Source organism: Mya arenaria, chromosome 12, assembly GCF_026914265.1.
Source record: "Mya arenaria isolate MELC-2E11 chromosome 12, ASM2691426v1".
Classification (NCBI taxonomy): domain Eukaryota; kingdom Metazoa; phylum Mollusca; class Bivalvia; order Myida; family Myidae; genus Mya; species Mya arenaria.
In genome coordinates, this window is record NC_069133.1 from 68,851,541 (window position 1) to 68,876,949 (window position 25,409).

At 37.3% G+C, this 25,409-nt stretch overlaps 1 protein-coding gene across 1 annotated transcript; it reads left to right on the plus strand.

Annotated features, from left to right (window-relative positions):
• The first annotated feature begins 10,628 nt into the window (after nt 1–10,628).
• Nucleotides 10,629–23,670, plus strand: LOC128210930 (uncharacterized). The gene is made up of 8 exons (XM_052915275.1): nt 10,629–10,710; nt 11,556–11,726; nt 13,407–13,571; nt 19,315–19,412; nt 20,078–20,192; nt 20,822–20,992; nt 22,531–22,694; nt 23,572–23,670. Exons 1-8 carry the CDS (start codon nt 10,629–10,631, stop codon nt 23,668–23,670), a joined length of 1,065 nt encoding a protein of 354 aa, XP_052771235.1.
• The last annotated feature ends 1,739 nt before the right edge of the window (nt 23,671–25,409 follow it).

Below are 25,409 nucleotides of genomic sequence, written 5' to 3' on the forward strand. Positions count from 1 at the left end.
CGCGTATATATAATATACATTTATACTGTGCGGTCGCTATTCATTTCTACGGGAGGCGAGTCTAAAAAGCTTTGACTAGGACTTAGATGGCTTAATTAAAATTATGATTGCATTGTCCCAAATGCTAAATTAGAATAACGATAATATAGTCCCAGATCAAAGTTAAGTAGGAAATGGCTGTCATACACTATCATATATTGTTATTTGGGTCCAAGCTAGTATATGGTAGTAGTTCCCAGCCAGTATGTAATGGTTTCGGGTACATAGCCATTTTTTACAACCAAGATCAATCAGGATTCGAAATTTTTAGAAGCAAACTAAATACAATTGGTATATTTTGGGTCACTGTCCGGACATCTCGGTCCCATACCATAATGGCCACAGGGACTTTCCGGCCCTGCCATTATCAAAGAATATACTCGTACTGTACATCTTGCTTATCAAGGGGAATTGTACCATCATAGAACACCCCGTACTGTGCATCCTGCTGAATGAGGGGGTATTGTGCCATCATAGAACGCCCTATACTGTTCATCCTGCTGAATGAGGGGGGATTGTGCCATCATAGAACGCCCCATACTGTTTATCCTGCTGAATGAGGGGGTATTGTGCCATCGTAGAACGGTACTTACTGTTCATTCTGCAGAAAGAGGGGGAATTGTGCCATCATAGAACGCCCCATACTGTTCATCCTGCAGAATGAGGGGATTGAGCCATCATAGAACGCCCAATACTGTTCATCCTGCAGAATGAGGGGGGATTGTGCCATCATAGAACGCCCCAGACTGTTCATCCTGCAAAATGAGGGGGCATTGTGCCATCATAGAACGCCCCTTACTGTTCATCCTGCAGAATGAGGGGGCATTGTGCCATCATAATACACCCCTTACTGTTCATCCTGCTGAATGAGAGGGTATTGTGCCATCGTAGAACGCCCCAGACTGTTCATCCTGCAGAATGAGGGGGGATTGTGCCATCGAAGAACGCACCATACTGTTCATCCTGCTGAATGAGGAGGGATTGTGCCATCATAGAACGCCCTATACTGTTCTTCCAGCTGAATGAGGGCGATTGTGCCATCATAGAACGCCCCATACTGTTCATCCTGCTGAATGAGTGGGGATCGTACCATCATAGAACGCCCCATACTGTTCATCCTGTTGAATGAGGGGGTATTGTGCCATCATAAAACGCCCCATACTGTTCATCCTGCTGAATGAGGGGGGATTGTGCCATCATAGAACGCCCCATACTGTTCAGGGGGATTGTGCCGTTATAGAACGCCCCATACTGTTCATCTTGCTGAATCAGGGGGATTGTGCCGTTATAGAACGCCCCATACTGTTCATCTTGTTTAATCAGGGGGATTAGGCCGTTATAGAACACCCCATACTGTCCATCTTGCTGAATCAGGGCGATTGTGCCGTTATAGAACGCCCCATACTGTTCATCTTGCTGAATCAGGGGGATTGTGCCATCATAGAACTTCCCCGTTGTATATATCCTGACTAGTGTAAAGGAATTGTGATCATAGAACTTCCTCGTGTACTGAACATCCTGCTGAGTGAGAGTTAATTGTGCCATCAAAGAACGCCCCCGTGCTGATCATCCTTCTGAATAAGGGATAGTTGTGCCATCAAAGAACGCCCCCTTACTGTACATCCTGTTGGTAAAGGGGGAATTGTGCCGTCATAGAATTTCCCCGTACTGTACATCCTGCTGGTTGAGGGGAAATTGTGCCATTATAGAATTTCCCCATACTGTACATCCTGCTGGTTGAGGGGGAATTGTGCCATCATAGAATTTCCCCGTACTGTACATCCTGCTGGTTGAGGGGGGAAATGTGCCATCATAGAACGCCTGTAGTTTTTTTTTAATTGTGTCAAGTACTGTTCATATTTCTAGAGTTATTCTAACAACATTTAAATAGCAAGATCAATTTTACATAACCAATTCTACAACTTTAATTTAAAACCATTTTTCATTCATGACCACTTTTCGCACCTTTCATTGTTATGGCTAAACGCGCTACAGAAAATCATTGTTATTAGAATAATTAATTTATTTATAGAATATTTAAAAATAATATAAATAGACTGAAGAAGAAAAACGGAAGACAGAAAAATTTAACTCAATCGCTAAATTATGACAACTTACTCAATTTTGATGGAATATCTTTCCATAATGAAGTTCTGAAATAACGATATTTTAACATGTAGTGTTTCTGTTTATAACTGCGAGCATTTGTACACACAACATTTCCACGGAAAAAGATATAGAAAATAGCCATTTAAACCTCCACATTTTGTGTTATAACAAACAATTTACCAGGGTTTTTAAATCTTGGATAATTTTGTACGGGAACTCGCGGTGCTGGTTCTCGAGCCTGGCTCTCAGAGCCACCGCTCGTACGTGTGGTCGTGCATGGTACGAGATCTGTCCTCTCTTCTGTCTTTCTAAATGGCTCTCAGAGCCACCATCGTACATGCGTATGTGGTTGCGCATGTTACGAGAACTATCCAATCGACTTTCTTTAATACTTTTAACTCCTCATCATCCCTCTCCACTCACCGTGTCCCACTTCTCACACATTCATTAACCTTCCCGTTAACTATCCCGCCGCCATATCCTCCTACTGCTTCTCGCTTGTCCTTTTTTCACCCTTCTCATCCATTTTTCCCGTCTTTCAACCCTCTTCTCCAATTTTTTCCTTCTTCTACGCCATCTTCTCAATATTTCCTTTCTTCCGCCCTTGATCTGCCATACTTTCTCTCTTCTAGACCATCTTCTCCGTATTTCCTCTCGTCTACTCCCATATTTTTCTCTTCCACACTCTCTTCTCTATCATCTACCCCTCTTTTCCATCTTTCCTCCCTTCTATACCCTCTTTTCCATCTTTTCTCTCTCCTACTCCCTCTACTTCTACTTTCTCTTCTCTCTCTTTCTAACTATCTTCTCCATATTCCCTCTTTTCTACTCCCCCTCTCTTCTACTCCATCTTCCCTCTCTTCTACTCCCCCTCTCTTCTACTCCCTCTTCTCTTCTACTCCCTCTTCTCCATCTTCTTCTATTCTCTCTTCTCCATCTTCGCTCTCGTTCTGACTCTCTTCTCCATATCCCTTTTCTTCTACTCCCTCTTCTCCATCTTCCCTCTCACCTACTCCCTCTTTTTCTACTCTCTCTTCTCCATCTTCCCTCTCTTTCTGACTCTCTTCTCCATATTCCCTCTTTTCTACTCCCCCTCTCTTCTACTCCCTCTTCTCCATCTTCCCTCTTTTCTACTCCCCCTCTATTCTACTCCCTCTTCTTTTCTCCCTCTTCTCCATCTGCTCTCTTCCACTCCATCTTCTTTCTACCCCCTCTTCTCCAACAAGTTTATCATTTTTTAGAAGAACAACCATATATAAAAATGCTTTGAAATCGAAACCAATTTTAAGCCGCTAGGCAGCTATGCCGTTAGGCCGCTAACTTCACGTGTGTGAAAACTGTTTTCTGGTGACATTTGAAGCAAGAAATAATTAACTAGCGTTCTAAATATTGCCACAAGACAAGGTTTCCATGATGCGCTACAGACGACAGTATTCAACAAGGGAGGTAATGGGGTGGTGTTAGTAGTTTATACTCCGGGTCCCGGCGTGAGCACATTGAAGGGTCCCAGAGTGACAGTTCAACCACCGCACACCTATCCTGGGCGGTGAACCAGTACTAGGTGCCTTCACTTCTGCAAGGAACTGACAACTTCTGTACATGCCAGGGGCAGTGGTTTAGTGCGATTGGTCGTAGAAAGGATTTCATAACCAATCACAACAGAAGTGACCTGGTCCGCCCGAGAATCGAACCCGGGTTGTCAGATTCACAGTCCAACGCTCTACCGACTGAGCTAACCGGGCGGACAAGGGAGGTAATTACAATGTGGTGACCATAAAAAGAAGTTCCATACGGGCATTTTATCTTCGCCCGTGCGCAAGATAAGAATTTCTAGCATGGTTAAATTAAAGGATCTACTTATCTGAGGTGGGAGAAATTTTAATCTTGACCACGGGCAAAGATTAAACGCCCGTATGGAACTTCTTTTTAATGGTCATCACATTGTAATTACCTCCCTTGTTGAAGACTGTCGTCTGTAGCATCAAAGACACCTTGTCTTGTTGTAATATTTAGAATGCTTATATATATAAATTTATTATTTCCTGCTTCAAATGTCACCATAAAATGTTTTCACGCACCTTTCAAGATATAATACTTCACTCTCCTCAGAACTATTTAAAGACCGATACGACTATTAACATAATCTAAATCACTTCGCGCATATCCATGACAACCACGAATTATCACATATCCAGACGCATTTCTTTTCACTACGCACAAAAAAAGATTTCCAGTACATTTTTACTTAATTTTGTTTAACTGAGGTGGGAGAAAAGGCATCTTCCATAGCCGCTCGTGTCAAGATTATAAGTATCTTCCATGGCCGAGAGTGTAAGATAGGTTCATTCCGACTCGAGCGTAGGGTGTTTTGCGGAAACGAGGTTTACCGAGTTTCCACAAAACACCCTGCGCGAGGGTCGGGATGAACCTATCTTACACAAGCGGCTATGGTAGATGCTTTTTCTCCCACCTAAGTTAAACAAATTTAAGTACAAAATGTGTTTTTTGCTGGAACTCTTTTGTGCCTTGTGAAAATAATTGCGTATGGATATGCGATAATTCGTGGTTGTCATGGATATTCGCGCAGTGATTCAGATTATGTTAATAGTCAAATCGGTCTTTAAATAGTTCTAAGGAGAGTGAAGCATTATTTCTTGAAAGTTGCGTGCAAACTGTTTTATGGTGACATTTGAAGCGAGAAATAATTAACTAGCGTTCTAAATATTGCCACAAGACAAAGTTTCCATGAAGCTACAGACGACAGTCTTCAACAAGGGAGGTAATTACAATGTGGCGACAATAAAAAGGAGTTCCATACGGGCATTTTGTCTTCGCCCGTGGGCAAGATAAAAATTTCTAGCACGGTTAAATTATTGGATCTACTTATCTGAAGTGGGAGAAAGGTTCATCCCAACCCTCGCGCAGAGTGTTTTGCGAAAACTCGGTAAACCTCGTTTCCGCAAAACACCCTACGCTCTGGTTGGGATTAACCTTTCTTACACTCTCGACCATGGAAGATACTTATAATATTTTCCAATTGTTAATTAATTACCATAGACAGTGAACTTGTGAATTAAATCTTAGGGACTCACTCAACGTTTTTTTTTCTTTTAAATTGTGTTGATTTATTTAACAAACTTTTTTGAACAAACAAATAAACCATAACCGAAAGATACTCATTTGAAAAGAGATTTGGAAATCCAAGCTTAAAATAATTTGATATCGTCATAAGTATACTTGTAAATGCTTTTTGGCAGGGCATATTCTGTCACATTTTCAAATAATTGGTAAAAATTAGAGCTCTTAGTTTAATAAAACGTGAACGAGTCCCTTATAATAAGTTCCATTAACATAATAACAAGCATTTTAAGTTTCTATGCGTGGTGACTTTATATTGTTTTGAATTCATAGGGTTGAAAATAAGTGGTGAAACTTTGCCGTATCACAGAAAATACACAGCAATTCATAGAAATAAATAGTCATAGGGTGGAAATAAGTAGGGAAGTGTTGTTGAAAGGCTAAAAATAGACAACAATCCATAGAAAGAAATAGTCATAGGGTGGAAATAAGCAGGGAAGTGTTGTTGAAAGGTTAAAAATTGACAACAATTCATAGAAAGAAATAGTCATAGGGTGGAAATAAGTAGGGAAGTGTTGTTGAAAGGCTAAAAATAGACAGCAATTCATAGAAAGAAATAGTCATAGGGTGGAAATAAGTAGGGAAGTGCTGTTGAAAGGCTAAAAATAGACAACAATTCATAGAAAGAAATAGTCACAGGGAGGATATAAGTAGGGAAGTGCTGTTGAAAGGCTAAAAATAGACAACAATTCATAGAAAGAAATAGTCATAGGGTGGATATAAGTAGGGAAGTGTTGTTGAAAGGCTAAAAATAGACAGCAATTCATAGAAAGAAATAGTCATAGGGTGGAAATAAGTAGGGAAGTGCTGTTGAAAGGCTAAAAATAGACAACAATTCATAGAAAGAAATAGTCATAGGGTGGATATAAGTAGGGAAGTGTTGTTGAAAGGCTAAAAATAGACAGCAATTCATAGAAAGAAATAGTCATAGGGTGGATATAAGTAGGGAAGTGCTGTTAAAAGGCTAAAAATAGACAACAATTCATAGAAAGAAATAGTCATAGGGTGGATATAAGTAGGGAAGTGCTGTTAAAAGGCTAAAAATAGACAACAATTCATAGAAAGAAATAGTCACAGGGAGGATATAAGTAGGGAAGTGTTGTTGAAAGGCTAAAAATAGACAACAATTCATAGAAAGAAAAAGTCATAGGGTGGAAATAAGTAGGGAAGTGTTGTTGAAAGGCTAAAAATAGACAGCAATTCATAGAAAGAAATAGTCATAGGGTGGAAATAAGTAGGGAAGTGCTGTTGAAAGGCTAAAAATAGACAACAATTCATAGAAAGAAATAGTCATAGGGTGGATATAAGTAGGGAAGTGTTGTTGAAAGGCTAAAAATAGACAGCAATTCATAGAAAGAAATAGTCATAGGGTGGATATAAGTAGGGAAGTGCTGTTAAAAGGCTAAAAATAGACAACAATTCATAGAAAGAAATAGTCATAGGGTGGATATAAGTAGGGAAGTGCTGTTAAAAGGCTAAAAATAGACAACAATTCATAGAAAGAAATAGTCACAGGGAGGATATAAGTAGGGAAGTGTTGTTGAAAGGCTAAAAATAGACAACAATTCATAGAAAGAAATAGTCATAGGGTGGATATAAGTAGGGAAGTGCTGTTAAAAGGCTAAAAATAGACAACAATTCATAGAAAGAAATAGTCATAGGGAGGATATAAGTAGGGAAGTGTTGTTGAAAGGCTAAAAATAGACAACAATTCATAGAAAGAAATAGTCATAGGGTGGATATAAGTAGGGAAGTGCTGTTGAAAGGCTAAAAATAGACAACAATTCATAGAAAGAAATAGTCATAGGGAGGATATAAGTAGGGAAGTGTTGTTGAAAGGCTAAAAATAGACAACAATTCATAGAAAGAAATAGTCATAGGGAGGATATAAGTAGGGAAGTGTTGTTGAAAGGCCATAAATAGACAACAATTCATAGAAAGAAATAGTCATAGGGAGGATATAAGTAGGGAAGTGTTGTTGAAAGGCTAAAAATAGACAGTAATTCATAGAAAGAAATAGTCACAGGGAGGATATAAGTAGGGAAGTGTTGTTGAAGGGCTAAAAATAGACAACAATTCATAGAAAGAAATAGTCATAGGGTGGAAATAAGTAGGGAAGTGCTGTTGAAAGGCTAAAAATAGACAACAATTCATAGAAAGAAATAGTCATAGGGTGGAAATAAGTAGGGAAGTGCTGTTGAAAGGCTAAAAATAGACAACAATTCATAGAAAGAAATAGTCATAGGGGGGATATAAGTAGGGAAGTGTTGTTGAAAGGCTAAAAATAGACAACAATTCATTGAAAGAAATAGTCACAGGGAGGATATAAGTAGGGAAGTGTTGTTGAAGGGCTAAAAATAGACAACAATTCATAGAAAGAAATAGTCATAGGGTGGAAATAAGTAGGGAAGTGTTGTTGAAGGGCTAAAAATAGACAACAATTCATAGAAAGAAATAGTCACAGGGTGGAAATAAGTAGGGAAGTGTTGTTGAAAGGCTAAAAAATAAAAATAGACAGTAATTCATAGAAGTAAATCCAACGAAGTGATATAAAAGTAATATAGTCCATGAAAGTTTAAATGTAAAGCACAATGCTATTGGCAATATCAATAAAAGAAACCTCATAAATACATATTGATGTTTTAGTGATAAAAAGTTCAAATTTGATAGAACCGGTATGGAATTTAATTATAGAAACCAATTTATATAACAAATCCTTGAAGGCATGTCCAAAATGTTATAATAATGGTGGGTTCAAATACATTGATGTACATTAAGTATATTATGTACGTTAATTAACGCTCTTTTAAAGGGACCAGACACCAGATAATACAAATGCAATAAAAAAGAAAATCGTCAAAAACCATACATAAAATTGGCATCGTGGTGTACACAGTGTGTGTATACCACGTGATACATTGCGTCAAAAATGCTTTGTCGGAAGGCAATATTCTGATTTGAAGAAAGACTTTAAACAAAGATATCTTCACTATTTCTTTACCATTTTAAATGAAACATGAAGCAGTCTACTCAGCTTACGGAGCCCTGCCTTCGGTCTTTATAACCAGATTTTGCTTAAGAGTTTGGTTTCTTTAAACACTTCGACAAACCTTTTCGCAATACGGCCGTCTGACAGAGCACTGTCAATACAGTTTTTGGAAACATGTTTGTCGAAGTGTTTGATGAAACAAATGACATTATCAAATTTCGGAAATAAAACAAAGGCGGGGCTCTTTAAGCGGCATAGACTGTCCTTTGTTTCACTTAAAATGGTGTTGTAAAAGAAAAGTTATCTTTGATTTAAGACTTCATTTTAAGCAAAATGTTGCCTTCCGATGTAGCATATATGACGCTATTCATCACGTGGTATACACACACTCTGTGTACAACGCCATGAATCTTATTCACTAATGTATCACATCACTTACAACACATGCTTCTTTCGTTGTCTATCACGTCAATCCCACTAAGTTTAGAAATAGCATCGGTATATTAATCTGTACTCATAAACAGATATACTTTAAACTGTGAAACCATCATATGCGCTATTTTTAATGTGGAAACTCAGATGGGACAGCAATATGATTGTCACGTTTATTCTTTTAATCATGTAAAATGATGCATCATCGGCCTCCTACTATATTACGCATCTATAGACACTTCTAGGCTTGTTTTGAAAAAATACTGAATATTTGCCGTGTTTGGATCATCTGTTGTCTTTTCCCTTTAACAAATCATAACGCTTATTGGCTAAAAAAACAATTGCGATGCCGTAGGGCTGCCTCCTCGTATAATAAGATTTTCATCGACAATTAAACGGACTTTTATCACAGAAGTAAACGTGGATTCAACAGACGTTGTGTTTGGTTCTATTTCAGTCGTTTATTTCAGTTTGGTAGCTGTGAAATTAATCTTCCACATAAATAAAGCGCTTTGAAAAGGTACGTTTTTATTTTACTTCTTTAATCTTAAGGGTTTTGCATCACTCTTAATGAAAACTTGGTGTACATGCCGAATCATGATGATCCTTTTAATACTACCATATCAACTACAGTGACAAGCTCAGAAGCCGAGGGGGAGAACATGAATGGGTCCCTGTAAAGGGACTCGCTCATGTTTTGGGCACATATTTTCCCAAATATGCATTTGAAAACACTTATAGTATAACTATTTTACTCTTTGATACCGACATTGCAGGAAAAAACTAAAGTATAAACAAAATTATTCTGCTTTTAGTGGAGACCGAACCGACGGCGGTACTGTCAAGATTTTTTTTATTTTAAACTTACAAAAAATTATAATAAAACGTATATTAATTTTGTTTCACCAAATATGTTCTGCTTAATTGTGTACTTTCATTGTTTATTTTTTATAAAGGAAAATTTTATGATATGCTTTTGAATTATTTAAATGATTAATTGTATGCTTTCCGGTGTGTTATGGATATTTATCAATGACTTTTTATAAACATGTAATGTTAACTGTTTTGGACACACATTCAACGACGTTATTTCCGAAATGACGTAACGTATGCATACAATATCATGAATATTTTTAGGCATATACTTAAAGAACAAAAGGTTATAAATACAATCTCAAATTGGTGTTTATTTTGTATCAAATGTATTAAACTCGTCATTCAAAACGATTAATACCAAAAGTAAATATTTCATTAGTGGCTACACCACTCGTGAAACATAGCTTTTGGGGTTCACTCAGTAAAATATATTACGATCCTACATTGTCACTGAAACAATACAATAATATCCTTTATGTATCAGTTAAATAGTGATTGCTCTTTTTAACTGGCACAATGCTTAGACAATATTAACAGACATTTAATGAGACCAAAACAACGTACACAACAAGACAGACCACATATCATACAAACAACAAGCTATATGTATTAATATTCACATTCGCCTAGTCCTTCGTAAAGATGATACTTGATCTTGACGTTTACATTGTATAAACACGCAAGGTATTATGACGTCATTGTTTGTTTTATTATTGCGCTCCGATTGGATTAGCGCGACATCATTTAACCAATCACATACGACGTTACAAAAATCAGCTATTCTTTTATACTAACGTATGATATTGGTTTCATTGCTTTTAGAACAAATACTCAATTGTGAAGATACTGCTATTTTTAATCGAATTAAAAAAAAAATGTAAATATGATTATTGATCACATTTTCTTGCGTTTATGCTGTATAGAACGCAGTCAGGCAAGCGAGCAAATGACCAAGAAGCACGTAACCCTTAAATGCATATTGGGGATACCGTCTTCGAACCGTTGGCTATCTTTTATGATTTAATTTTGATCTCTTTTTAGGACTATGAAGTGGTCACTTCCCCTTCTTACTGTTGCCATAGCAACTGCAATGATTCCAGGAAACCTCGGACGACGTGATCCTAAAGGTAGGATGAACATTTCGCGCATGCGCAATCACTTTCGTAGAGAGTAACATTAATATCATATCAATAAAGTACGTTTATTATTCAGGGTGTGTATACCACGTGATAAATTACGTCATAAATGCTACGTCGGACGGCAATATTTTGATTTAAATGAAGACTTATATCAAAGAAAACTTTTCTTTTTCTACACCATTTTAAATGAAACAAAGGGCAGTCTATGTAGCTTATAGAGCCCCTACTTCGTTTTATTACCGAAGTTTGATAAGGTGTTTAGTTTCATCAAAAACTTCGACAAACCTGTTTCCAAAACAATGTTTTGACAGTGATCCGTCAGACGGTATTGTGAAAAGGTTTGTCGAAGTGTTTTAAGAAACTAAACTCTCAATCAAAATCTGGTTAAAGACCGAAGACCGGGCTCCGTAAGCGGCGAAGACTGCGCTATGTTTCATTTAATGTGGTGAAGAAATAGGAAAGTTATCTTTGTTTAAAGTCTTCATTCGAAGCAAAATGTTGCCTTCCGACAAAGCATTTATGACGCAATTTATCACGCACACTGTTATTGGTGGAAATGTCGTTAAACTATGTACCGGTATACAGATAAATACTTGTAAACTGCACATATTGAATCGCCAACAATGATGATAGACACCATGTATTGCAATACGAACTCTCACTCTGTATGTAAGAATATATAAAAATTAGCACACAAGTGGATTTTTTCTAATATATCATGTTTGAGTTCGTGACACACTAGAAATCAACGTGTATTTTTTTGCAAATCGCCTAATTCACTATATAATATATAAGAATTTTACATTTATTTAGTGTTATGTAACCAATTTCAGATTGTCTGGATGACGTCATGTACAAGACAAGATGTGAGCGTCCACGTAAAGAACTCCCTAGGCGATTTTTCAATACGACCTCGTGTCGATGCGAGACATCAAAAGAATGTCTTAAAGGCGACAACAGATTTAGGACGAGGACAGCATGTCAGCGGGACTGTGGAGAAAACAGTAAGTTTAAGGACCATGACAATCCACTTTATTAAGGCTGAAATCCCTCTTTTCGTACGTGATATTCACGCGCTTTTTTATGAAGTACTCGGTAAGTAATCAGGATGAGGAATCACGTGACTTCAAAGGGGTTCTCACATGGATCACCACGGACCACAACCGATGTAAACAAAAAAGTAAGTGACGTTAATTTCTAAATGATAAAAAAATATGAAAACAATTCAAAGCCTATAAAAACTATGCTACTAGTATTTTCAGCTACTACTTGTGTGAAATATTTAAGATTTGCTTGTATTTTTATGATGCAATCATTTGCCAAAATTTCAATACCTAAATACATTTAAAAATTAACATTCTTGCCACAGTTCGTTTACATAGGTCGTGACCCGTAGGGACCAATGTGAGAACCCCTTTGAAGTCACGTGCTTTCTTATCCTGATAATGCAATGCACAAAACCTCGAACTTTGACAAAAAATGGCACTATTGTTTCTCTGACGTTGCACTTGTGTGTCAAGATGTGTTCATGCATAAGGTTATACAAGAGAGTTGTTTTAACGGATATGTTTGTACCTTTGAACGTGTGTCCAAAGTGTTTCTTTTGTCTTCCCTTGTGAAACAATGGGAACCACAAGGTCAGACCCATCCGTCAAACGACTACTCTGTCTAGAGGCACAAGGGTAAGGTCACTCAGACATCAAACCAGAGACGAGACACATACCAGCAAAGACAGACTTAGCATACACCACACTACCTCTTATAGTATATGTTGTTGCTTAAAGGCCTAGTTTAATCCTTCTATAAGTGACCCCCCCCCCCCCCCTAAAAAAAAAAAAAAAAAAAATTAAATAAAATGATAATAAATAAATAAAATAAAATAAATAAATAATAAAAACAATAATAACAAAAAAAACAATGTATTGTACACAATTTCTGAATATCCTGTTGTGAAGTTTTAGAGCTTTTATTATTGAAATGAACCCTAAATGGCCCTGAGCCAATACACAAATAAACAGGAAAGTAGCCCCTACTGTGGCATCAGTGCAATTAGCAAGAGATGCACAGCAGGGGTTGTCATGACAGACAGACAGACACACAGACACACAGACAGACAGTTTATTGACTTGCACATAGTACATCGACACAACACATACATTTTATAATACAATTCGTCAACGTGTATGAGCAATTATAATAAACAATTATGAATACACATTACAACATACACATATGTAGAAAAATATACACACAAAAGACAAACAAACGAAATCAATAAATAATAAATGCCAACCATTCCTTAAACTAGGCCTTTAACCGCTTTTGAACGGTTAACGAATACAAAGTTCATTGGCGCTGCACTGCCTTAAGCTTGTCTCATCATTTATCAACAATAGCACACCCGCGTTATGTTTCATTTAAAATGGTGAAAAAATAGTGATGTTATCTTTGTTTAAAGTCGTCATATGAAGCAAAATGTTGCCTTCCGACGTAGCATTTATGACGCAATTTATCACGTGGTATAAACACACTGCACGTGTTTAACAGCATGAAATGATAAGTTTTCGGCAGTTAAGAACACGTATTAATTTCAATCAGAACACCACGACCATTATCTAACATATATCCCGATGTTTGCCGGAGATGGCCGAATTGTTACGATGGGTGTTATTATTACTTTTCAGGGCTAAACGGAAACGTCCGTCAGTGGTCTGACTGGTCCGATTGTAAAGGTTCTGGAGGGGAGGAGGGTGTCCAGACCCGCATACGGAAATGCACCCCTAAACGGAACAATCCATGCGGGTGTCGTGACGTCCAACTGAGGGAGCGGCGAACCGTTCCAGTCAACGGTTAGATAGAATTAAAAATATTTTTTTCAATAAATTAAAGAGGCTCGAAAAATTGAGATTAAGAAAGTTTTGGCAAAAAAAGTTTTCCTCGGCCCGTTTCAATACGATATCTTACAGTGTGTGTGTGTACCACGTGATAAATTTAGTCATATATCTACATCAGAAGGCAATATTTTGCCTAAAATGAAGAATTAAATCAAAGATACTTTTTCTTTTACTACACCATTTTCAATGAAAGAAAGGGCAGTCTTAAGCCGCTTAAAGAACCACGCCTTCGTTTTATTGTCGGAGTTTGATAAGGTGATTAGTTTCATCAAACATTTCGACAAACATGTTTCCAAAACAATGTTTTGATAGTGCTCCGTCAGACGGCCGTATTGTGATAAGGTTTGTCGATGTGTTTAAAGAAACTACCGTGACTCTCAATCAGACTCTGGTAAAAGACCGAAGGCGGGGCTCCGCAAGCGGCGTAGACTGCACTATGTTTCATTTAAAATGGTGAAGAAATAGGAAAGTTATCTTTGTTTAATGTCTTCTTTCGAAGCAAAATGTTGCTTTCCGACGTAGCATTTATGACGCAATTTATCAGGTGGTAAACACACACTGTCTAAGTTGTTAACTTTACGCCGCTTAACGTGACACTCTTATACATGCTATCATGATACAATCAAGACATACACATGTATTGCAAACATGAATTTTGAGTGATGAATCTTTAAAAACTTACTTAATAATGGGCTTATGGAAAATATTTTATTCAATAACAAGAATGTAACTGTGTATTGAATAGCTGAAACGCTCATAGGGTAGAAATATCGTGTTTTCTGCACCTTTCTTTCAAATCAAACTCGGTATCCTTCATCAGAACCATTGTTTTCGACATTTATTCATCCTTTTTAGTATACTAACACAATTGTATTAATTGTGGTAAATCTTATTCGGGAGTAACAGTGCATCTTTAAGCTGTTTAGAGTGTCTAGGTACACCAGTAAAGATCCGAGCTAAGTCTTTGCCATAAATTTCCACATCATTCGTGTTTTATTGAAACACAGTTTACGCCCAAAAACGAGGTTAAGTTTGGAAATGTACGATCTTTATTGAACGGGGCTTTGGCCCGAATACAAGCTTTGTGTTGGAAATCAAGTCTGTAGTATTAAAAATCAAATAAATTACTGAAAGTTTGAACCATGTAGGAAGCGTCCAGAAATGTTTAAATATTCTCCCTAACACACTCAACTTTGAATTTGCCTAGTAACGCGATTTGGATAAAATATAAAAGGCTGTATAAAGGTCTTAAATGGCGACACATTGATATTTTTGTTACGTTCAATAACTATTTTTATAGCTTAAAGCTGCACTCTCACAGATATACCATTTTTACAACTTTTTTTATTTTTTTGTCTTGGAAAGAGCAAATTTTTGCAAACATTTCTGCAAACCAATGATCTAAGATTGCTGACAAAAAATCTGATCGTAGATTTTCATATTGCCGTTCGAAAATTAATGTTTTATGGCTCAAACCGTTCCTAACAGTTTAAGAAAAATGCATAAAACATCATTTTTGAACATAAATATAAAAATCTGCGATCTATTTTTTGTCAGTAGTCTTTTATAACTGGTTTCCATGGATTTTCGCAAAAAAATGGCTCGTTCCAAGGCAAAAAAAAATGTTGTCAAAACCTTTAATCTGTGAGAGTGCAGCTTCAATTCACTCAAATTTGTAGCAAAATAACGAAAATACGACACAAAGATCATTTCATTTTACGAAATTAATCGACTCAAATCTTTATTCAAACGGGCCCCAGGACAACACAAGATCTTGAAATTCTATCAAAACAATGCCTTATACATGTGTTACTTATTTTCTGGGTGTCAAAATGTCGCAATGTGTAATTGAATACATTTTGGCGACGAATTTTTGTTTAAATGAATTGATTGAATATAGAACAAAATGTACTGATAATTAAAATTGTTTTTTCCAGAAACCAATTGGAATGGTCTGCAAGGTAACATTCAGGGGCTGATCCAGGAATCGACATTAGAGGGGTGTTATTCAGGGGCTGATTCAGGAATCGACATTATAGGGGCGTTATTCAGGGGCTGATCCAGGAATCGACATTAGAGGGGGCGTAATTCAGGGGCTGATCCAGGAATCGACATAAGAGGGAGGAAATCAGGGGCTAAACCAGGAATCGACACTAGAGGGGGCTTAATTTAGGGGCTGATCCAGGAATCGACATTAGAGGGGGCTTAATTTAGGGGCTGATCCAGGAATCGACATTAGAGGGGGAATTCAGGGGCTTATCCAGGAATCGACATTAGAAGGGGCGTAATTTAGGGGCTGATCCAGGAATCGACATTAGAGGTGGCTAAATTTAGGGGCTGATCCAGGAATCGACATTAGAGGGGGGAATTCAGGGGCTTATCCAGGAATCGACATTAGAAGGGGCGTAATTAAGGGGCTGATCCAGGAATCGACATTAGAGCGGGCGTAATTTAGGTGCTGATCCAGGAATCGACATTAGAGGGGGAATTCAGGGGCTGATCCAGGAATCGACATTAGAAGGGGCGTAATTTAGGGGCTGATCCAGGAATCGACATTAGAGGTGGCTTAATTTAGGGGCTGATCCAGGAATCGACATTAGAGGGGGGAATTCAGGGGCTTATCCAGGAATCGACATTAGAAGGGGCGTAATTAGGGGGCTGATCCAGGAATCGACATTAGAGCGGGCGTAATTTAGGGGCTGATCCAGGAATCGACATTAGAGGGGGCCTTATGCAGGGGCTGATCCAGGATTCGACATTAAAGGGGGGAATTCAGGAGCTGATTCAGGAATTGCCATTAGAGGGGCGTAATTTTGGGGCTGATCCAAGAATCGTTATTAAAGGGGGGAATTCAGGGGCTGATCCAGGAATCGACATTAGAGGGGGTGTAATTCAGGGGCTGATCCAGGAATCGACATTAGAGGGGGCATTATTTAGGGGCTGATCTAGGGATCGACATTAGAGGGGTTGTGATTCAGGGGCTGATCCAGGGACCGACATTAGAGGGGTTGTGATTCAGGGGCTGATCCAGGGACCGACATTAGAGGGGTGTAATTCAGGGGCTGATCCAGGAATCGACATTAGAGGGGGTGTGATTTAGGGGCTGATCCAGGAATCGACATTAGAGGGGGTGTGATTTAGGGGCTGATCCAGGAATCGACATTAGAGGGGGTGTGATTTAGGGGCTGATCCAGGGACCGACATTATAGGGGGTGTGATTCAGGGGCTGATCCAGGGACCGACATTAGAGGGGGTGTGATTTAGGGGCTGATCCAGGGACCGACATTAGAGGGGGTGTAATTCAGGGGCTGATCCAGGAATCGATATTAGAGGGGGCATTATTTAGGAGCTGATCCAGGGACCGACGTTAGAGGGGGTGTAATTCAGGGGCTGATCCAGGAATCGACATTAGAGGGGGTGTAATTCAGGGGCTGATCCAGGAATCGACATTAGAGGGGGTGTTATTCAGGGGCTGATCCAGGAATCGATATTAGAGGGGGTGTGATTTAGGGGCTGATCCAGGAATCGACATTAGAGGGGGTGTAATTCAGGGGCTGATCCAGGAATCGACATTAGAGGGGGTGTGATTTAGGGGCTGATCCAGGAATCGACATTAGAGGGGGTGTAATTCAGGGGCTGATCCAGGAATCGATATTAGAGGGGGCATTATTTAGGGGCTAATCCAGGGACCGACATTAGAGGGGGTGTAATTCAGGGGCTGATCCAGGAATCGACATTAGAGGGGGTGTGATTTAGGGGCTGATCCAGGAATCGACATTAGAGGGGGTGTGATTTAGGGGCTGATCCAGGAACCGACAATAGAGGGGGTGTAATTCAGGGGCTGATCCAGGAATCGACATTAGAGGGGGCATTATTTAGGGGCTGATCCAGGAATCGACATAATAGGGGGCGTAATTTAGGGGCACAGCCACTTGTGAGTTTGGTATTTTGATCACAACAGGCTGAATCACCAAATAAATAATGTTAAACGAGGGTAGTTCGGCAAGTTCGCGGAAAGCGCCCTATCAACTTGCGTTACGTTTGTTGTCATGGATCTCAGAAATATGATATCATACATATCTAAGCATTGGTAAAATGGAATATATATATACCTGGTGGCATATATAGACATGCAGTATCATTTCTTCATCTGTAAATATCGTTTCATCCGTAAAGGTTATAAACATTTGATCAGAACTTATGTCGACAGTGTAATACCGATTAGAATACAACCTACATTCTCAGACAATGAAATTGCAGATAGGCATTCATTACGTACGAGGCTTAATGCACCAGTCAATTTTAACCACGCCCCCCCCCTCCCCAGGTCCGGGGAATAGCGGGGACTTTGACTGTCGGTCCGGCCAACCCCGGTTAAAATCCCCGCCCTGCGGAGCCGAACTGATGGTAAAATCCCCGTGAAATGCCCCCGCACCCAAGGGACCCTAGGTAAGGCTCATTCCCCGCTATTTTTGGCCCGAAGACAATTCATCGCAATCACCCGGTACTGCGGGGCCACCGGGAAGGTAAAAACACGGCCCATTTCTCCGGCTGCTCTCGGTATACCCCGGACCATGGGGGCTATGGTTACATTTGACTTGTGCATTATAGTCAGTAAGAATTTCAACTTTCGCGGATGTTTAAAGGTCCGCCTACTGCCACTCATCCGATACACGCCCGCTGCGTCAGATTTTACGTTTAACATGTGTCAGCCAATGAGGTTGTATTCTTAGTCAGTGAGATGACCTGAAGTAGTTTCTTAATTATAAAGAATGGTCCGCCTATTCTTACTCATTAAGATCTTAATCCATGTCATTTAACTATAACCAAGCAATAGCGACTTTTATGTAATAAATGTGTTTTTCAGTAACCTTTTTACAGTACCAAGATATGCCGAGAACAAAACAAGATGCGCTGCAGCAGGGATGGGTGAAAAAGGATGTTGGCGCTGGTTGCCAAGGTTACCATTCTGACATTTTTAGATTTATCTTACATAACTACATGTATATAGTTGTGTTTCATATCCAACAATAAAGCAAAACACATGCTGGTATGCAATCATTTTTTTATATGAAATTACGTTAACTTGTCTCACTAGAAACGCGTACGTTTTGTTATATTAAACAATTTTGGAAATTAAATGTTATTATTGGCAATTCCATCCACAATATAATCATTAATTATGCAATATAATGTGTACATGATACTGGTAGATTTACCGTCATGGTGCAAGTGAGGATACATGCAATTTAAAGTGCCGTAGCAAGCATATTTTTGAACACTGAATTCTGCACAAAAGAACTGCCTGTGTCAGAAACAACATCTTTTATTTCTATTATAACGATTTATTTATGAAAGGGTTAATTAACAATGACTTTGAGCATAGCCACAACACTTTTATTTTCAATAATAACATTTTTTTTTAATTCGAGTCACTGTATTTTATAAGGATAATATCGAAACGAAAGTACTTAGGCTTAACTATTTAAATTGAAATTACTACGCGATAATCTTGCAGCGTAGTTAAATATAACGAATTCTGACATTGTAAACCGTCCATATACATCCGAAGCTGTAATTGATGGAGAATGGCCGAGAATCTCCGATTGTGGAAACAGGGATCCACTGGGGCTAGTTAATTGTGATAAACAAAATATCGACCTCACTCGTTTACAAATCGACTTAAATATTACTTTAGGCACATATTTCAACGGTGAGCGCTTCTGGAAGGACAGCGACCTGGCCGTGATTCTGCTGTATGATGTTAATGGTTTCATAGCTGGCATCCAGACCGCAGTGAGTGCGTTTACTGGCATAATGCAATGGACACGTTTCGTAAAGTGACACTCGTATTTAAAATCAATACATACACATGTACAATGTATAACAAAGATGAAGTTTGAGTGATAAACCTTTAACTACTTACTAAATAATGCATTTATGGAGAATATTAATTACTGATTACAAGACTGTAACCGTAAAGTTAATAGCTGAAAACGCACATATATTAAATGACTGGTCCTAAAAGATTTACAGTGATCAACTATAGTCTCATAAGGTAGAAATACCGTGTTTCTGCACCTTTCTTTCAAATTTAACACAGTTATAAGAAGCATTGTTTTCGATATCTATTCATCCTTTTCGGTAAGCTAAAACAATTGTATTAATTGTGGAACATCTTATTTGGGAAAAATAGTGCATCTTTAAATTAAATCCAAGTCAGGCCTTCACTCATGGTAACGGTTCGATAATTTGATTTAGTTATCAGGATAGTTAGATTTGAAAATTCCAAGTTATTAGAATGGCTCAATACAATTAAATATAGCCGATGTTATCAACATAGTGAAACAAAGATAAATCAACATTTCAGACGCCCCCAATGATTTATCATTCATATATGTTATTGACATTATTTTAAGCATTTGAGTCACATCTATCCAAGCCGTTATCATTTTTTTCAGTTTGATAAAAACACCAGTCCGAACCCGAATGATTATCCGTCACCGCAGATGCAGAACCACCCATTGGTAGAAGAGGGTGGAAATTATCATACTACCGCATACTTTATTCCATCAGGTAGAAACATATAGATAAAACGGATACAAAGTATGAACTATATGTGTCATACAGTGGCATGGATATGTGAGCCGTTAAACTAAATAACACATACACGCATTTCTTAACGAACGAACATACGAAAGTTTATTCAATGAAAGGCTCCCAGCCCATAATACATGTTACAATGCAAATCAAATATAACAAAATGCATATATGTAACTAAATAAGAGTTGGTTTTCTTGGTTAACAAGTTAAGTGTTGTCTATAGCTAACATGAGTTTATGAACGTAAAGAGCAAGGGATTTAATATGGGTAACATTTTCCGATGCCATCATATTATAGAAATGAACAATGTCAGTATTTCCACGATACCAAGAGAACAAATACTTTTCCCGGATGTCATTAAATAATGAACACTTAAAACATACATGATATTCATCTTCAATAACAAGTATGTCTTTATCCAATAAACAATAAACACAAAAGCGATCATTTCTAATGATATGAAACCATGAATTCCGTGTGTGAAATGTGGGGGTCTTTAAACTCTGACGCCATAAAACAAGTACAGTATATGTACGCATTTTAATCAGCTATCCGAGATAAATTGAGAACTTTAACATTAAAGACTATTGATCTGTTTTTAGACAAAATATGTTCTACGGGTCGAACATTGGCCGAATTTAACCAACAAGGTACCGGTACAGGGTTATGGATGCAAAACGGAACCAGACCAAGCAGCACTCTGCAGATCCCGATAACAATCGAACAGGCTCGATCCAGCGAATGGACAGAGGGAAACTGTTTCAATGCCATGGGTAAGTTTGTTACTTACAACAGTGTTTAAAATCGAACGTTGGAATACGTTAATGTTAGGAAACGGCCGTAGATTTCTTTACTTACAGTCGCTGATTATTGCACATCGTCAATAGGACATTTTGTGCAAGTCTGGTTTACGTGGAAAAGTCTTTGTGCCAAAATTTAAAAATACACTCTTACTCCAAATAAGATATACCACAATAATACAATTGTTTTAATATACCAAAAAGGATGAATAAATGTCGAAAAAATGGTTCTTATGAAGGATACCGAGTTTAATTCGAAAGAAGTGTCCAGAAAACACGGTATTTCTACCTTAAGAGACGATAGTAGATCACAGTTAATCGTTTAGCACTCACCAATCATTATTTAGTAAGTAGTTAAAGTGACACTCTTATTCAAAATCAATACATACCCATGTATAACAAACAAAAATTTTGACTAATAAACCTTTAACTAATTACTAAATAAAGCATTTATGGAAAATATTAATTACTGATAACAAGATTGTAACCATGAATTTAATAGCAGAAAGAGCAAAAAATAGTAAATGATTGGTGGATACAAAAAGATTTACTGTGATCAACTATAGTGTCATAAGGTTGAAATACTGTGTTTTATGCTCATTTCTTTCAAATCAAACTCAATATCCTTCATAAAAACCTTTGTTTTTGACATTTATTCATCACTTTTGAAATATTCAAACAATATTATTAATTGTGATTAATCTTATTTGGGAGTAACAGTGCATCTTTAAAGGTTTATCACTAAATTTTATGTTTGGTATACATGTGTATGTAATGTTTTTGAATTAGAGTGTCACTTTAACCATTACCAATATTCAAAAACCGTTCAAGAAATTTAAATGCCCGTTTGCTCCGCGGCGCTTTTGATGATATTACCCTTTTCACCTTTTGATAATCGTACTTTAGGTAAATTAATTTGCAAGAGTAAACATAATATAATATCCCCTTCGCTTCATAATGTACTGTGCTAATTAAGGTTCATTCACGGAGGAATTCTTTTTTCAGATTGTATTGAAAATACGTTCGTGCAACCCAAGAAGTTTTATGTCTATATAAATGAGTTTGTATGTATGCCAATATGAGCCAAGCTATTCAATAAGCAATATTTGTGACTTTTAAATAAAAATATAAGTGACTAAACTTCACTTTTTGTTTACAAATATGCAAATTATTTTCTGTAAATGTAATTAATCATCACAAACAAAACATTTTTGCGTCTGAATGCAAACGCTTTTCAAACAAAATTATATTATTTCATATTTATTACAACCTCCTTTTGCAAAATCTGCCCAGCTCACATACACAGTGAAACGGGAACGAAAGGATTCATTTTCTATGTTTGTTTAAGATAGAACCTAAAAATACATTTTTAAAGTATTATGTTTTGGTTCAAAACCACCTTAGCATTGTGGCGATTTCTCAAATCTTCTTCACTGAAATAACTGCTTGTTAAATATATTCTATTTACCGTAGAATGTCTTTTGTACATTTGTACAATCGTTATTTTTTAGGAACGCATTTCTGGTACAGGACGAGTGTGGACATGGACTGTGACGACTTCTTCCCCATGTTTCTTCTGTACAATGGAGGCGTTCTCGACGGATTTGGCTGGGCTTACGCGATTAACCTTCAAACATCGAGTCGCTTTGAACATCCCAATTCGTCTGTCTTTCCAGTAATGCTGCTTTTGGTCTTAGCATTATCAATTTTAAGAAAATACATAACTAGCACAGCATATACGTATATCATAGAAAAAAAACGTACAAACTGAAAAGATTGTTCATATCTAATATTTAAGGATCGTATTTTTTCTTGCGTTTATGCTGTCTGAACTCAGTAAGGCACGCGAGCAAATTCCGTGAACCGCACAAGCCGTTTTTGGTCATTTGTCCGCTTGCTCTTCTGAGTTTATTACAGCATAAACGCTAGAAAAAAATCGATCATTTTTTTATAATAATATTAACGTTTAAAAAGATATTCATTGCGATTAAACATTGGCAGTATCTTCTGCAATTGAGTATTTGTTCTTAAAGAAATGTATCCGTATAAAAAAATAGCTGATTCTTGTAACATGATTATTGCGCCTCGTGAAACCCGAATCAGCAAAAATCCACTCGAGTCGAATACAACCTCCCGTATCATAACGCAGTACTGGTAATCCCATTTTATAGAAGGTGTAACCCACTGTGGCAAATCCCATTGCATAACGAATACTCTTCCATTTCCTACCAAATTCTGCCTCACAGAACTTTAAACTATTTTTAGAGTATGAATACGAAATAAAGCCAAAATTTAAGACTATACATACACCGTATTTCCGTCTTAAATTAAGACTGCCAACATACCGCATAACAAAACGAGTCGCGGGAGATGGTGTTTTTGGGTGGGTAGGTTTGGGCCCGGTTTATCTCATCCTTTGCTTTCGTAATATATGTGACATCAATATATATTGTATATTAAAACGTTAGCGATTTCAGAACCATACATTTTTTATAATCCTTTAACAAAATCATATACATGTATGTAAATCAATTCATATTATTATATTACAGCTATTTTTTTCGGAAGTGCCAGCATGTCTGTCGACCTTGGGAACCTTGACAACGATGCATATTTACCTCACAGACGACGCCGAGACGGCTTTGTGCTAAGTTGGAAACAAGACAGTGACAACCAATGTATATGCTTGAAAATATAGATGAACTGTTCTATGTAAAATATAAAGCTAAAAAATAAATCAAAAACACAGATTGCATTCTGACTTGTACAGCTTGCATTCTTATTTGCAGATCTTGCTGTACATCTTGCATTCTGACTTACACATCTTGCATTCTTACTTGTAGATCTTGCTGACTTGTACAGCTTGCATTCTACAGCTTGCTGACTTGAAAAATCTTGCATTCTGACTTGTTCATCTTGCTTTATTGTATAATAATCCACACGTAATCCATATCGCAAAATACGATAGTCCGTATGCCGACACTCCAGTGCAATACGGCCGTATTCCACTCTGCTGACGTCACATAATAAGCGTCATCATTGCGCGATGTTTAAATGACGTCATAAAACAAATAACACAATAGATATTTTTAAGCAAGTTTCTGCGTCTGGGTCTCAATCTGAGAAGCAAGACGTTAGCGATTACGGACCCTGATGTTATGTCTATTAAAACATCATTCGGAACTCCTCGGTCATTTTTATCGAAAACAACCTCGGATGTATTTACATACTCAGAAAATTGGTATGTTTAAGTCCGCTGCAAGAAGATCGCGTAGTAATTTAATTTTGCAGTTAAAGTCAATGACTTAACTCTTGGTAATCTTTATTATGTTTGTAATAATACACTTCACTGGCAGGCCACTTAAACTTAGATCAATGAATATAAGCCTAACTACTACATTTAATTAATGATTTAGTTCAAAATTTTACGAACTACTTCTACTGATGTACTGGCATACATCCGAGGTTGTTTTCGATAAAAAAAAACACTAAACACTGTTTGCCAATTATATTTGTAAAGTGAGCATGCTTTATATCCTTTACATTGTGAAACTTATATATTCCTTATAAGATCCATCCTATAGATGTGCTATTGCCTTATGTCATATAGTTTGATTTATTTAAATGTATTTATATGTCCAAAAAAAACTATGTAGTTAACGTGAATAAAAATCTGTTCTGTTCTGATAAACAAATGGCCGAGGAGTTCCGAATGTTAAAACAAACAACGCCCGTTAGACATCAACATGTACATATTTAAAAGCAACCTCCTTGTCCTTAACATCAAAAACATTATGGTGCGGATTATCGATGAACAACAAGGTTACAATTTTAAATTTAATTAAACAGCATTTTGATCAATATTAACAAAAACTTTCGAGCTAAAACTAAAAATCGGAACGCCGCATTCGAAATCTGTAGTCAATTGTATAAAAACTTCGATAAGTTATCCATGTTAACATTTGGCTAGTTGACTCTTTAAAACTATTTGATTGGTTAGTAGTTATTATTGGATAAATATTGAACAATCAATAAACATTTTAGATAAGTTTGACCAACCCGAAGACTTAACCGGTTTTAAACAATTGGCTGCTCTGATGTCTCTCCTAAACGAGGAGCATGTTAGAAGAAATGTAAAATAAGAGTGAAAACATAAGTAAATGAGCAAGTTACAGAAGTTAATAGGAAAACAAACAAAATTAAGGTCAAATAACAATGCAGCGAAAAGTTGCGATTATTGTTAAACTTGAAAGTTAACTTTGCAACAATTGGTTACAGAATTATACCTCTTGTTCAAGTCAAAATTTAGCATTGTTATCTTTTAATGTTTACAGGTTTACTTAATGACTTTCGGGCAAAGGGGAGATAACTTTATGTACAACTTCACATT

Excerpts from the sequence above, each read along its gene's own strand:
- LOC128210930 (XM_052915275.1), top strand. The coding sequence starts at position 10,629 with ATGAAGTGGTCACTTCCCCTTCTTACTGTTGCCATAGCAACTGCAATG. Across the intron at positions 19,413-20,077 it reads TAGCTGGCATCCAGACCGCA|TTTGATAAAAACACCAGTCC; the intron begins GTGAGTGCGTTT and ends CATTTTTTTCAG. Across the intron at positions 20,193-20,821 it reads CGCATACTTTATTCCATCAG|ACAAAATATGTTCTACGGGT; the intron begins GTAGAAACATAT and ends ATCTGTTTTTAG.